The sequence below is a fragment of the Sphaeramia orbicularis genome, chromosome 4 (assembly GCF_902148855.1).
Source record: "Sphaeramia orbicularis chromosome 4, fSphaOr1.1, whole genome shotgun sequence".
Classification (NCBI taxonomy): Eukaryota; Metazoa; Chordata; class Actinopteri; order Kurtiformes; family Apogonidae; genus Sphaeramia; species Sphaeramia orbicularis.
In genome coordinates this window covers 2,028,297-2,043,705 of record NC_043960.1, presented here as the reverse complement: position 1 = coordinate 2,043,705, position 15,409 = coordinate 2,028,297, and the positions used below count along the sequence as shown (strand labels likewise).

The 15,409-nt window shown below is 40.2% G+C and overlaps 1 protein-coding gene across 2 annotated transcripts in view; it reads right to left on the bottom strand.

Annotated features, from left to right (window-relative positions):
- The window catches only part of fcho1 (FCH and mu domain containing endocytic adaptor 1), a 128,496-nt gene that overhangs the window by 35,671 nt on the left and 77,416 nt on the right, over positions 1-15,409 (bottom strand). For both annotated transcript variants that reach the window (XM_030132489.1, XM_030132490.1), the window contains exons 5-11: positions 12,716-12,857; positions 12,341-12,493; positions 7,758-7,862; positions 4,513-4,611; positions 3,311-3,407; positions 1,953-2,070; positions 1,816-1,840 (exon numbers count right to left, since the gene is read on the bottom strand). In XM_030132489.1, the coding sequence (XP_029988349.1) occupies positions 1,816-1,840; positions 1,953-2,070; positions 3,311-3,407; positions 4,513-4,611; positions 7,758-7,862; positions 12,341-12,493; positions 12,716-12,857 (739 nt within the window). The remainder of the gene's footprint in view (positions 1-1,815; positions 1,841-1,952; positions 2,071-3,310; positions 3,408-4,512; positions 4,612-7,757; positions 7,863-12,340; positions 12,494-12,715; positions 12,858-15,409) is intronic.

Genomic DNA, 15,409 nt, shown 5'->3' with positions numbered 1-15,409 from the left:
ACTGATGGGGGCGGTACGCACCGACAGTACACCTGCAACAGGTACAGCAACTCCTGAAAGAACGGACACAGCTGCAGCTCATGCTCCGCCTCGTCTAATGGACAAAAAAGACCCAAAGTCATGTACGGAAGTATTTCAGCTAGACGACCATGACGTGGTTACTGACATGCATACTCACACTTTAGTCACATGACACACACAGGAGTTAGGACCTGATTGCATAACCATTGTTTTTGATGACTTTTGGTGGTCTAATAATTTTTTCCACGACTGCATAACATCTTTAAAGGACAAGGTCTGAGCCTTTCTCGTGTTCATATTTTTACCCTAAACTGTCACGTTCACTCTCCTTGATGTTGTTTGTGTTGCCTTTTTATAAGATTTTACGAGATTCCTGCATCAGTTCATTTGGAAGAACACCAGGCACTAGGCATTCCATGTTTTCTTTTCTGTCTGTTTTAGTCACATGACCCACACCAAGGTTATCGTTAACAAAAACTAACGAAATGACAAAAACTAGAATTGAAAAAACATTTTCGTTAACTGAAATAAATAAAAACTATAATTAAAAGAAAAAACAATGGCTAACTGAAACTGTATTGTGTGTTTACAAAACTAACTACAACGTATAAAAATTCTGGATAAAATTCCCTTCGTTTTCGTCTTTGTCAACATCGGATTGATACAAAATCGACTTATTTCGCTCTAGTAATTTTAGCTAGTGTCACCATACGACACTTTTTGCTCCGTCACTTGTGTTCACTTGTGGTTTCCAGTCGTCTTCTGGTCCCCACTCTACCTGGAAACATGGAGACTAAAGCAGCAGAGTCCTGTCTGGGATTGATTTGAATACGACGACAGAGAAGAAGAGAAAAGAGACCACTGAACTACAACTAAACTAAAACTAAGCATTTAGAAAAAAAAGAAAATTAATAAAAACTATCAAGCCTGCTCTAAAAACTAATTAAAACAAACTGAATCAGAGAAAAAAAAAGTCAAAACTGAATAAAACTAAACTAGAATGAAAAATCCAAACCTATTAGAACCTTAACACACACAGGAGTTAGTATTTAATTGCATTATCATTGTTTTTGATGACTTTTGATGTTCTAATAATTTTTTCTGCGCCTATACAAAGCTTCCCTGTACTAGTGTAATAATTTGCGAATCCTGCTGCAGTATTAATCTTTTTCCGTTAACTGTGACTGTCTTAATGCTCTCTCCAGAGAGTAAATGGACTGTTTAAGTGCAATTACTATTACTGTCACACAGCACTTAGTAGCTTCAAGCCCCTGAAAGTGTAAAATAGCAGCTCTGAGTGTCTGTTTACCCTCTCCTCTTCCACATCAGTCTGTTAGATAGCTCTGGCAGCGTCCAGAGTCCTTCGGCACACACACATTGAGCTCCGTTACACAACTCGCACACAGGTAGACACGCAAATACGTTCGTCGGCTACGCACTTCCCCTCCGACTGCCAGGTTATCTCAGTCACCTCTTCTGAGAAGTACAGGAATAACCCTGGAAATCCTACACCGTCAGTCACGTCACTATCGCACACTTATGATACTCCGCTCTCCATCTTTCCCTACACACACACACACACACACACACACACACACACACACACACACACACACACACACACACACACACACACACACACACACACTAAGTAAACACTCGCACACATTCGACGCTAAAACAGGCCTGGAACCACAGTGTCAGCGGGGATGAATGGAGCTCCAGGAGTTGAAAATGAGGACCGAGTTGTTTTGGAGCTGCAGTGTTTAGGTGTGAATTAAATCAGATACTCACCGGTGCCTCCGTCACGGCTGAATCCCTGCGAAAACATAAACACACAAAAACAAAGGGCTGTTTTACTTATTCACAGCTAACGCAGACTGAAGCCGGTAGAAAAGAGCTGAGATGGAGACGTTTATTTGTTGGCTTACGTGGAGTCTGGCTCTTTGTCTCTCTTGCCGAGGCCGGGGATCCTGAAAGCTTTAGCTCGACTCTTCTTCCCTCCTTCAGGTGCCAAAGCTGTCATGTACTCCTCAAAACAAACCAGAGCTGTAGACAAAAGAGACGTCAGCGCACACAAATGTATTCATGCAGGCATTTCAGGACACTGAACCACTGACTTTTGTCTTTTATGACGATATATTCCCCCTCCACAGAACTGGACTGAAAGAATGTGGGCGCCTGCTGATTTGTTTTCCTGTCTAAGCTACAGCACTTGTGTGTTTATCTTTTTTATTTCTATTTTTTTGGACACACTGCAAAAATCTAAATCTTACCAAGTGTATTTTTCTTATTTCTAGTCAAAATATCTCATCACACTTAAAATAAGACATAATCACCTGAAGAGGAACTTGTAAGAGAGATACTGATTGATTGATTGATTGATTGATGTATTTATTTCAAACATGAATGTCAAAACAGAAGAAAATAAATAAACTAAACACTTAAACATAAGACACATCATACATATTCAAAAAGGAATGAGAAGTATAACTTATAAACTCTCGCCCCTGATACAGATATAAGAACTTATTATATAAGAACAGATATAAGAACTTATTTTTAGACAATAGATGTTGAAAACCTTATTTCAAGAAATCTTAACAAGAGAGTTTTCACTTGTTCCATTGGCAGATTTTTTGCTTGAATTAAGCAAAAAAATCTCGAATTAAGCAAAACAAACAAAAAAATCTGCCAATGGAACAAGTGAAAACTCTCGTTAAGATTTCTTGAAATAAGATTTTCAACATCTATTGTCTAAAAATCAGTTCTTATATCTCACTGAAAAATGACTCTTTAGGTGATTATGTCTGATTTTAAGTGTGATGAGACATTTTGACTAGAAATGTGAAAAATACACTTGGTAAGATTTAGATTTTTTCCAGTGTGTTCATAACAGCTCAGAGTAAAATTGAGGGTCATTAGATCAAAAACAGAGAAAACTGAAGAAAAAGTGTTTTTGTTGAGCAAGTCTGTCATTAACTGAACATAAACCCGGTGTGTCCATCCACTGTCACTGATCCAACTCCATGGGTTCGACTGGTGAATCTGTATTTTACACCATTTATTTACACGTACTGATAGAATTAGTGGATCGACAGGTATTCTACATTTTAGGTCAGTAAATTCTTTTGGTCGTTGTGGATGTTTGGGTCTTAATGGGTTAAATGTCATATACATAAACCTCACATGTCGTCTCTCCTCTTGTTTCCGCTTCAGTGAGAAAAAAATGAGAAAAATACACTTGGTAAGATTTGGATTTCTGCAGTGCATGCAGAGTGGATCGTACCCGGCCGGTCTTTGCCCGTCCCTTTCAGCTCTGCAAATTTCTGGATGAGGTTATCGATGCCGATGTTCTCCACGTTCTGCTTGAACTCCTCATGGACCTGCAGCAGAAATGAGAGAGTGGCTATTAAGTTTTAATAAAGTGATATGTGATCAGAAGGAGGCATGGCTTTTTTTTGTTTGTTTTACAATCTAAGGCAGTGGTTCTCAACCTTTTGTGGCTCGTGACCCTATTTTAAAATCACAAATTTCTGGCGACCCCAGACATTCAAAACGGAGACTTTTTTTTTTTTTTAATTAATTTGTTTTTGATCATGTAATAGTTTGCTATACTATGTTGCAAATAGATGTTAATTTTAGACAACACTTAGGCCATATAAGTGTTTTTCAACCTTGGGGTCGGGACCCCACGTGGAGTGACCTGGAATTCAGATGGGGTCGCCTGAAATTTTTAGTAATTGATGAAAAAAAACTTACTAATAAAAAAATGTATGGTGAGTTGACAGAGACAATCCCAATCCATAAAAGACATGACAAACTGAAGCTGAAACTGCAGCACTGTGGTTCTGTTTCTGTGTCAAATGTTCATTGTGGTCAGTTTCAGATGCTGCAGCTCTTTCATAATTCATAGTTTCAGTTCTTGTTTGTTCAGTATTAACTGTCCTCCTTGTAAATCACAGCTGGACTGACTGGACAGATCCTGACCAGGGAAAATCAAATTCTCTCTTTGTGCAGTAATCTACACCTGGATTTACTGACTCCGTCAATAATAATATACATTATATACCAGTGGTTTCCAACCTTTTTTCGCTCTTGACCCCATTTCAACATCAATTTCTGGCGACCCCAGACATTTAAGACTGAGACTTTTTTTTTTTGCTAAAATTAATTTTTTTTTTGATTATGTAATTGTTTGCTATACTATGTTGCAAATAAACATTAATTTTAGAGGACATTTAGGCTATATAATGTATATTATGATTTCAAGCACCTGTACGAACCCTGTCTGTGTTTTATATACATTTTTAGTGTGGATGAAATGAACTGTAAATGTAATGTCTGCTGATGTCGTCTTGGTTAGGACACATTTTTAATCTCACCGTGTCGTTTCCCTTGTTAAATAAAGGTTGATAAAATAATAAATAAATGAAAAGGTCACAGATTGTCTTTTGGCATTAGTGCTTGGTCATCACCGTTCCGACCTACCTGTCCCACCTGCACATGGGTGTCCTCTATGGAGTGGGAGTAACCTTTAATGAGCTGCTTCATCTGCCGCAAATGGGTCTCCTCGATTTCCTGAAACTTCTGCAAACACACACATGCAAACATTTGGTGAAGAAAACAATCATCCAATTAGGTTTGAATATACATTTTCGAATAATAAGACTAATTATGAAGGATTAAGGTCAGATGTGTCATTATGTTGTTTCTTAATTAGATTTTCTGTTACATTTCTGGTTTGTCTGTTTATAACAAAAAAGAAACATTTGCATAAAGGTCTGATTTTCAGCAGAGTAAAAGAAGGGACCAGAATCCAGTAAAACACACGGTTCAAACTCCACACACTGTATATTCAATAAAGTGAAAACTGCATTTCAATGAAAGGTGAAGTTGAGAACAAAAGCTGCAACACAGAAGCAGAGGCACCGAGCCAGGAGAAGAGGCGATGGGGTTGCCAGGCCGTTAAACCAGCGATAATTTGAGAGGATTTAGTATTTAAGTTTAAGCCTTGTCTCTATTCAGCCAGCTCATTTGTCGCTGTCTGCTTCAGGGGAATTGCCTTGATATAAGGGCCTTGGCTTTTGTTCGAAAAGTGAGTGTGTGGAGAGTTTTGCCAGTTCATTTTCTCCAATTAACGGGCCAAAATCTGGGCAGGGAGAGCAAGCATGAAACATTCCTCAGACGTCAGCACTCAGCAAAGCACTTTGGCTGTTTTTGTGCCTCTTCTTTAAGGTTTTACTGGAAACTCTTACATCTGCACGAGGCCACTTTCAGTTTCAGAATACCTGAAACTGATAATGTGACATAATAATGTGCTGCTCCTGGTAAGAGCTCCTTTAATAAATGTGTATAACCTGCAGAACAGTGCTTCCTAACCTTTTATGAACAAAGGCCCAATAACGGCATCATGAGCCTCCTGCGCCCCCCATCTCCGTCAAATTTCAGACCGGGGGGGGGCTATAATAGTCCAAGTGCTTGCATTTCAACATGGGGAGAGTCTGCTGCATCTCCTTTGTACTAATAGCCACTGAGTCCATGATTCTTCATCTTTTTTTTTTTTTTTTTTTTTGCCCTCCCCTCCTGTGCCCACACCCCCACCCTCAATGCAGACAAAGCCTTGTGCTCCCCCTGGGATCTCTGGCAGCCCCCATGAGAGGGGTACACCTCCCAGATTAGGAACCACTGCTCTAGAATTTTACACCTCTAAGGGTTTTTTTCCACTGGCCGTTAAGCACAGACAGAGGCAGAAGGTCCTCTGTGTTCATTTCATTTATTTTCTGTACATCTCCTCAAAGCTAATGGATATGGATGAAACAGAACAGTACCACAGGAAGTCACAGGGGTATTCTAGTCAATATGAAGAGACCAACAGGCAAAAACAACACAAAAAACAAACTCAATGGCCTCTCGAACCGCCACCGTTTACAAAAACAAACATAACAGTGGAGGAGGTTGGATCAGAGGTAATGTTATAAATACTTTTCACTCTGTTGGATGGATCGTTTAACATTAAGGCCAAAAGAATGTGAAACAGGTGTTTTTCTTTCCATAGAAAAGGGAAGCAAAAACGAGTCTTTAGAACCAAACTAAGATCATCTTTTTGCGACCCTGTGGTCATTTTTTCAGGCTGGTTTTTCTTTCACAGTAACCATCTGAAAGTGGACTAATACTAATACTTCCTGTCTCCATCATCTGCATGTGCTGCGTCTCCTGTTACAGATGCTACAGATATGTTGTTAAAGCTGCAGCGCTAAAATGCTTGATACTTCTTTGCATCATTGGGATAAAATTCCATAATTACCATTCAGCATACTGTAATTTAAGTGGTATGAGAAGATTCCAGATTTGTGCATCTCCTGCCTGTGATGCCCCAGTTTGGTCTAATCACAGGTGTTTTCAGATCAGTAGTAGGGTTAAATATGGGACCGAACGCTGTAATTACTGCTGTAGTGCCATCAGAAGTGACCTAGACATGATTCAACAGCTCTGCTCAGTGTCTCAATATAGAAGCTTGGCTTTTGTTTTTTTAAACAGCATGAAATGACTCAGGTTCATCTGTCGGCAGATTTAGTCTTTTGGTTTGGACCAAGAAGAGGGAGCTGCACAAATAAGGTCTGTGTTTTCACATTCTAGGGTTCTTTCTTCTGATTTCAGCTTCTGCAGCTTCAGTTCAGCTGATCGGTTTTTGTTTTGGTCTCTGTTTTCCACAATGATAACTTTGTATTTTTGGCTGTAACTGGTCTGAGAGCACAGGTTGTTATGAAAGTGTTTCGCACAGAACACAAACTGAATCCTGGTTCAGTTGGATCCAGACTGAGACTACCTTTCTTGGTCTATGGTAGACCAGCTGACTGACCAGCTGGCCTTTCCAATGACACTACAAGACTGTCATTAATGAGGAAGGAGGCAGAACTTTGCCAAGTCTGAAAAGGAGTTACCAATTTGTTAGACATGTTTGCTTTGTATTATGTTTTTGTTTATTCAAAAATAATAATATTTGAGCATTGAGACCTGATGTATCAAATATGATACAAAATTGAAACTCATACATGGAAATTGATTTTTGAAAAAAAATTGGGGGTTGTTCAGAAGGACCAATAAAGGCTCCGGTTTCAAAGAACTGGAGTTTTCTGTCAACGATTTAATGGTTCAGGCTTTACAGGGTTAATATTTGGTCAAAACTCTCCGAACGGTTAGAAAATAAGTTTACAAACTGGGACTGCACTATGTTCACTATGTACGTTGGTGGATAAGGACGACTAGAGGACTACCTTGACTCGTGTTCTTCTGTCCTCAGTGTTTCTTGACATGTTTTTCTTCCCATAAACCTGTTTATAACCAGATCCTCCCCCTCAGCTTCCACCCGAGGTAATTGGTCACAAGGATTCCAGTCATCATTTGAAATGTAAAATACAGAAGCACTCATTGGGGTTTGTTGAAGATTTCCATGGAAACAGCTGCAGTAACCATGGATGTGCGGAGGTAGTGATTAAAGGTAATGACGGGGGTGCAGGACGTGTAACGTATCTGAGTGGGTGGGCGTTTTACGAGTCAGGGGAGAGTTTCCATTTTTGGGAAGAGCATGACTCAAGGTACTAAATGAAAAGTATATGGTTGAGAGGTGAGAGAAGGGCCATGAGAAACGAATGGAGGGAAAAGATGGAGGTAAAAAAACAACAACAAAAAAACAACACACATCAGGTAAAAGTATAGAAGGAGTCGGCGCTGACCTGAGCCGACTCGCTCATCTTCTGCTCAAACTCTCCTCCCACACGATTATACTTCTCGATGCACAACGCGAATGACTCGGCCGCTTTCTTAGACTTCAGCTCCGCCTAGTGAGAAAGAAAAGGAAAGGGCCAACACACAGCTTTTAACTCCATTCATTCACTCGGTAAAACGACAAACTCAGTCAGCGAATGCCTCATAATTACTCCATTCAGTATTCACTCTGGACCGAAAAGACTGAGCAGCAATTTCATCTGAATGGGCGTCTAAGAGCACGTACTAAATGTTAATGGAGGTAATTGTTGGATCAGGATAAATCTAATGCGTTTTACCCAATGCCTGGCATTGACGAGCAGAATAATAGAGTTCTGTTGGATGAGGGGAGCACGAAAAACAAGCCCTTTTTGGGTCATGAGAAATAAAACAATTTAAAATTAAAAAAAACACAACATCCCAAAGTTTGTGGGTGAATATTTGTGTAGAAAACTGTTCCAGAGGTCTTTCAGGTTTCAGCAGCACTGGATTAAAACAAAACAATGAATTTAATTGTTCATTATGTGATAGACAAAAGCTGCAACAAACAGTTCTTTTTTTTATCATTGATGACAAATAAACCCAAAAAAGCCAAATTAATAGCACTAGACTATATAAAAAAAACACTTACAGAATAAAATTAGTAAATTTACCAAATGTGAATGATTAATGAAGGAAAAAAATGGTCAAAATTGTACGTTATTGGGTTAAAAATTGAGAGAATGGGTTTTAATTGAAAATGAATATTTGTATGCAATGAAATATGTCTTCATATTAGAAAACATTCATTTCACAGATTCCTTCTACTATAAAATGTATAGATTTATTATATATACACACATATTTATTTATTTATTTATTTATTTATTTATTTTCTTCTTTTGTAAAGGTAACCTATGTAATGATTATCCAAAATTATCATGGAGAGAGAGAGAGAGAGAGAGAGAGAGAGAACTAAATGTTACATATTAATTGGAAAAGAAATGACAAAGTGCTGGTTTGCTGATGTTTTCAAGGTAAAGTGTTATTACACATATATGTTGGTTTATGTACATTTATACAATAGTTAAATAAATCTTCCACTGATGGAACCTGTAAAGTGAATGTCTTGTCATGTGCAGACAGTGTTTGGAAGTAGATCTGGTAACTCTGACACTAATATTCCTTTGGAGTTCAACTCATTCTCTCGTCAATTCTTGAATTTCACATTTTGACCCAAGACTGTATCTGGGAAACTTCAGCCAACCAACATTAAGGACTGGATTTTTTTCTTTATCAGTGACTCACACATGGTAAAATTTCACTACTCTTATTCTGGAAGCATTTTATTTGTAGACCAGTGTAGACAAGGTTATAATCGTTAACGAAAACGAATGAAATGATGAAAACTAAAATTGAAAAAACATTTTCGTTAACTGAAATAAATAAAAACTCTAATTAAAAGAAAAAAATGATAACTAACTGAAACTGTATTGTGTGTTTACAAAACTAACTAAAACTTATAAAAAATTATGTATAAAATTCCCTTCGTTTTCCTCTTTGTCAATGTCAGATTGATATCAATTTGATTTATTTCGCGCCAGCAGTTTTAGCTAGCAGCACCATACGACACTTCACAGTCTGTCATGTCTGGTCACTGTGGTTTCCAGTCGTCTTCTGGTCCCCACTCTACCTGGAACATACAGACTAAAGCTGGGACACAGCAGCACAGTCCTGTCGGGGATTTACTGCAGTGATGCCTGGGGTCGGGTTTTTGGGTTTTTTGGCTCACTGTGTGTGTGTGTGTGTGTGTGTGACAGACACAGAGTGGAGCTGAATGACAGTCAGACAGCTGTTGAACTAAGCATCCAGGTAAAGACTGGAGAGTTTATCACCATGAAAAGGCCTTCCAAGCCCTTAACTGCACAGTTTAGAAGAGGAGAACAGAGGAGGATGAAACATAATCCAATTACAGAGGGATGGAACCTGTTATAATGTTAAAAAACATTTGATGTTACAGCTACAGCTAGCTGAACTGAAATGAAGCAAAGTTGGCTAATAATGGAACTGTAGATGATTAAAATATGAGATATCTGCTAAGGTGTGGTTTACTGCTGAACTGGGTTATACATAGGGATGGGAATTGTTAAGAATTTAATGATTCTGATTCCATTATTGATTTTGCTTATCGATCCGATTCCTTATCAATTCTCTTATCGATTCCCACCAGGTGAGGGAATAAAAGAGTACAAACGGGTGTGTTTGCATTAACTGTCTTTTATATTTCCATCTGCTCAGAAAATAGAACATATATAGTATGTAAAAATAATAAGAACAGATGATGCCGGGCCTGGCTGGGGGGGGGCAGCATGCAGTGAAAGTGAAACTACAGACTCTTTACTAATTCCTCTATTGCCGCATTTCCACTACGTGGAACCGGTTCGGCTCGGCTCCCGTTGTTGTGCTCCTCATTTCCTTTCCTCTACCTTCAGAAACTTGTATTTGGGTTCGACGTTTGTTGCCTGCACTGGAACCAGAACTGGGCCTAGCGTTCACTCTGCTGCTACATTCATAAGTGTCACTAAGTAGAGAATCAAATATGTGACATTCCTGTAAATGAATCACATGCTGTGGACAAATGTTTGAGCAGATTGGAGGGATTCCACCCTTTAGAAGAAATGGAAGCTTAGCAAGTGTTCAAGCAAGTGGACCTGGTGTGGTCTGTTTAGACCTGGTGTGGTCTGTTTAGACCTGGTGTGGTCTGTTTGGACCTGGTGTGGTCTGTTTGGACCTGGTGTGGTCTGTTAAGACCTGGTGTGGTCTGTTTAGACCTGGTGTGGTCTGTTTGGACCTGGTGTGGTCTGTTTGGACCTGGTGTGGTCTGTTAAGACCTGGTGTGGTCTGTTTGGACCTGGTGTGGTCTGTTAAGACCTGGTGTGGTCTGTTTGGACCTGGTGTGGTCTGTTTGGACCTGGTGTGGTCTGTTAAGACCTGGTGTGGTCTGTTTAGACCTGGTGTGGTCTGTTTGGACCTGGTGTGGTCTGTTTGGACCTGGTGTGGTCTGTTAAGACCTGGTGTGGTCTGTTTGGACCTGGTGTGGTCTGTTAAGACCTGGTGTGGTCTGTTTGGACCTGGTGTGGTCTGTTAGGACCTGGTGTGGTCTGTTTGGACCTGGTGTGGTCTGTTAAGACCTGGTGTGGTCTGTTTAGACCTGGTGTGGTCTGTTAGGACCTGGTGTGGTCTGTTAGGACCTGGTGTGGTCTGTTTGGACCTGGTGTGGTCTGTTAAGACCTGGTGTGGTCTGTTGGGACCTGGTGTGGTCTGTTTAGACCTGGTGTGGTCTGTTTGGACCTGGTGTGGTCTGTTAAGACCGTTTCTGCCTCAGCACCATGTTGGCCACGTTCTGACCAAAACAATGCAACGTACGTGTGACGTCATCGTGCATGCACAACGAAGGTGGAATCGATAAGCAGAATCATTAAGCAGGCAGGCAAACGATTCCAAGGAATCGAACTACTGAGAACCGGTTCTCAAAAAGAACCGGTTCTCGATTCCCATCCCTAGTTACCTCCGCCAAGGAGGTTATGTTTTTGCCAGGGTTTGTTTGTTTGTTTGTCTGTCCGTTAGTGTGCAACATAACTCAAAAAGTTATGGACAGATTTGGATGAAATTTTCAGGGTTTGTTGGAAATGGGATAAGGAAGAAATGATTAAATTTTGGTGGTGATCGGTGGTGGGGGGGCCCACGGGGGGCGCCACTGATCAGCCTTGGTGGAGATCTGCGCTCTCCGAGTGCTTCTAGTTATATCTGTTTCTATCTGTTTCTATCTGGTTTCTATCTGTTTCTAATAAAGTGAAATTAAGTGTCCAGGGTAACCCCCTGATCCGTGCCTCACTAATTTCTCTAAATAGGATGGTGAGGAAGATAAAATATATGAAAAAACTTAAACTAAACTAAACTAAAACTAAGCATTCAGGAAAAAAACAATTACTAATAAAAACTAGAAGCACTCGGAGAGCGCAGACCTCCACCAAGGCTGATCAGTGGCCCCCCCTGTGGGCCCCCCCCACGCCAAGGAGGTTATGTTTTTGCCAGGGTTTGTTTGTTTGTTTGTTTGTCTGTCTGTTTGTCTGTCCGTTAGTGTGCAACATAACTCAAAAAGTTATGGACAGATTTTGATGAAATTTTCAGGGTTTGTTGGAAATGGGCCCCCCCGTGAGCCCCTCCACCCCCGATCACCACCAAAATTTAATCATTTCTTCTTATCCCATTTCCAACAAACCCTGAAAATTTCATCCAAATCTGTCCATAACTTTTTGAGTTATGTTGCACACTAACGGACAGACAAACAAACAGACAGACAGACAAACAAACAAACCCTGGCAAAAACATAACCTCCTTGGCGGAGGTAACTAGCAAACCTGCTCTAAAAACAAATTAAAACTAGCTGAATTATAGAAAAAAAAGTCAAAATTAAATCAAACTAAACTATAATTAAAAATCCAAAACTATTAGAATGTTGGACCAGTATAAATAAATGAATAAATCAATAAATACATATGATGATGCTGACCTTCTCCACTTCCTTCTGCGGCGCTCCCTCTTTCCTGAGTCGATCCAGCTCCAGACACTTGGCGTGATACCCCTCCTTAGACTTCTGGAGGTGACCGCTCTGGACCTGCAGCACCTGAACCACCTCCACCGTCCCCACCATCTCCTCCTTTGTCTGATTGATATTCGCACACGAACAAAACGACACAATGTGTACAGATCACCATTCTGCTCGATACGTGAAGGGCAGATGCAGCAATTACCGTGACGGGGGGATGACAGTAATTGTGGATTTTCCTGGAGATAAATTGCATCAGGTTGACAGCGACTCGATGCGGGCAAGACGAGTGAACATATTGACGTCTGTGCAGTCGGCCGATGTTCTGTTTATTCTTACCTTGCGGTGAATTTTGACCTGCTCGTCTCCGTATTTATTGATGTCTCGGATCAGGTCGTTCATCTTTCGCATCAGCTCGAGGTGGCAGAGGGCCAGTTTGTCTGAAGACACTCTGAACACATCCCACATGGGAGCGAACGTCCTGAAAAAGGAAACGCACATAATAATGAGCACTTAAGAAGGTTTCATTTAAGATTTCATTTAAAAAAGGCTCCAATTCACTCAGCTGTTGCACATGTACAGACACAAAAACACTCAGATTCATTTATAGAAATATATACCAATCAGGAATACCATTATTACTCTGACAGATAAACTGGTATTAATGTTGATTATCTTATTCCAGTGGGATCTGTCAGTGGGTGGATGTTTTAGGCAGCAACTCAACATGTATACTTTGAAACTGATGTGTTAGAAATGGTAAAAACTAGAAAAGCACTCGGGAGAGCGCAGACCTCTGCCAAGGCAGATCTGCCCCCCCACCTCCACCAAAATTTTATCATCTGTTCCTTGTGCCAGTATCAACATGTCCTGAAAATTTCATCAAAACCCGTCCAAAACTTTTGGAGTTATCTTGCTAACATCCAGACAAACAAACAAGCAAACAAACCTCGATGAAAACAGAACCTCCACCATTCCTTGGTGGAGGTTCTAACAGGAGCAGGGATCGGAGCAACTGTGACCAGGGAGAAACTGTGATGAAACCACTGGGTCGGAGAATCTTCAGATCTTGTTTACTCTCAGTGTAAAGTGGTCAGGTTCTAATAGTTTTGGCTTTTTCATTATAGTTTAGTTTTAATTAGTTTTGACTTTTTTTTCTCTAATTCAGTTTGTTTTAATTAGTTTTAAGAGCAGGTTTGATAGTTTTTATTAGTTTTTGTTTTTTTCTAAATGCTTAGTTTTAGTTTAGTTCTAGTATTAGTTTTAATTTTTTCAGAACTTTTCTCTTCCTCACAGTCATATTCAAATAAATCCCAGACAGGACTCTGCTGCTTTCTATCAACTTTAGTCTCCATGTTTCCAGGTAGAGTGGGGACCAGAAGACGACTGGAAACCACAAGTGAACACAAGTGACGGACCGTCATTTTTATCTGTTTTAGTTAGTTTTATAAGTGCACAATACAGTTTCAGTTAGTTATCATTTTTTCTTTTAATTAAAATTTTTATTTATTTCAGTTAACGAAAATGTTTTTACAATTCTTCATTTCGTTAGTTTTCATTAACAATAATAACCTTGGTCAGTACCTACCAAAACTATCTAAAGAACAATGCCTGGATCTCAACCAACCCAACATCTATAGGATCAGAACATGATTACCACCTGTCTAATGCCACGTTTCAACTACGAGGTACCGGCCCAACTCGACTCAGGTACCAGGTCCTATTCCTGGAGACCGTTTCCATTACAGGATACTACTGACTTTAGAGTGCCTGGTTGTCATAGTGATGCTGTGTGTAACTTCTATGAGGTCTACTCAGAGAGTTGCTGATAAACTCGCCCCACTGTGTGTTGCCTCGTTAAGCTCACGCTGAATTTTTTCATCAGCCACCAAGGACAGAAATGTGTGAACCTCCCAGATCGACCACAGTGTTGTTTTGCAGGCTGTCATCATGGATTAACCTACTGGTATATTTACTGTAAACTTCTGAATCTGTAATAACGCAGAGACAACTCTGACCAATCGGTGGTCTGCAGTGTTTATCCATCACATTTTAGTATCTTTTCACCCGTTTTGGAACCTTGGCCGACCAAGTATTAAAACAATAGTACAGAGTACCAGATTCCAGGTTCTTTTACGAAATGGAAACACAAAAACGCCAAGTCGAGTTGAGTCAAGCCGGTACCACATAGTGGAAACACGGCATAATATAGTGTAGGTTCCACTTTTTCTACAAAACCAGTTTTGATCCGAGGCCTAGACTCCACCAGACCTCTGAAGGTGTACTGTGGTATCAGGACCAAGACGTTAGTGGCAGATCCCTGAAGTCCTGGACGAAGACAGGTGGACCTCCATGAATCAGGTTTATTTGTCCAACACCTCCCACAGATGCTCAATGGTCCTGACACTTGGACGTCCTGGCACTTGGACGTCCTTCCTTAGTCCATTTTTGGTCAGTACTAACCACCACAGACCAGGAACACCCAATGAGACCTGCAGTTGTGGAGACGCTCTGACCCAGTCAACACCGTTACGATATGGACCTGGTCAAAGTCACTCAGTTCCTTACACTGCTCATTTTGCTGCTTCCAACACAACAGCTTTGAAGACTAAATATTCACTTGGTGTATAATATGCAGTTCTGTGCAAAAGTCCAAGTCCAACATCAGGCTTGTTGGTTTAGTAAAGTTCTAATGTCCACACATCTGCATTTGTCTGCATTTAGATCCAATCTGATATATGTGCAGTATGAACAGCAGGAAAAACTAAAGCTTCCAGGAAAAAACAGCTTCTATAAACCAAAGTGGTCGTATTTAGAGTGACCTCCCTTTGCTCATACTCTGACAATATGAGATCTATGGCATTAATTTGCTGATGTTTTATAACGAGTTTCATTCAACACATGTCAGATGTTTCTAATTATTCGTCCTGCTTCTTGTCATGGGGTCAGAGGTCATACTAAATAGTGACTTCGACCTTTACAACACATTTATTTCAGTTTTTTGCGTGTCTTTTGAGCACATATGCACATATT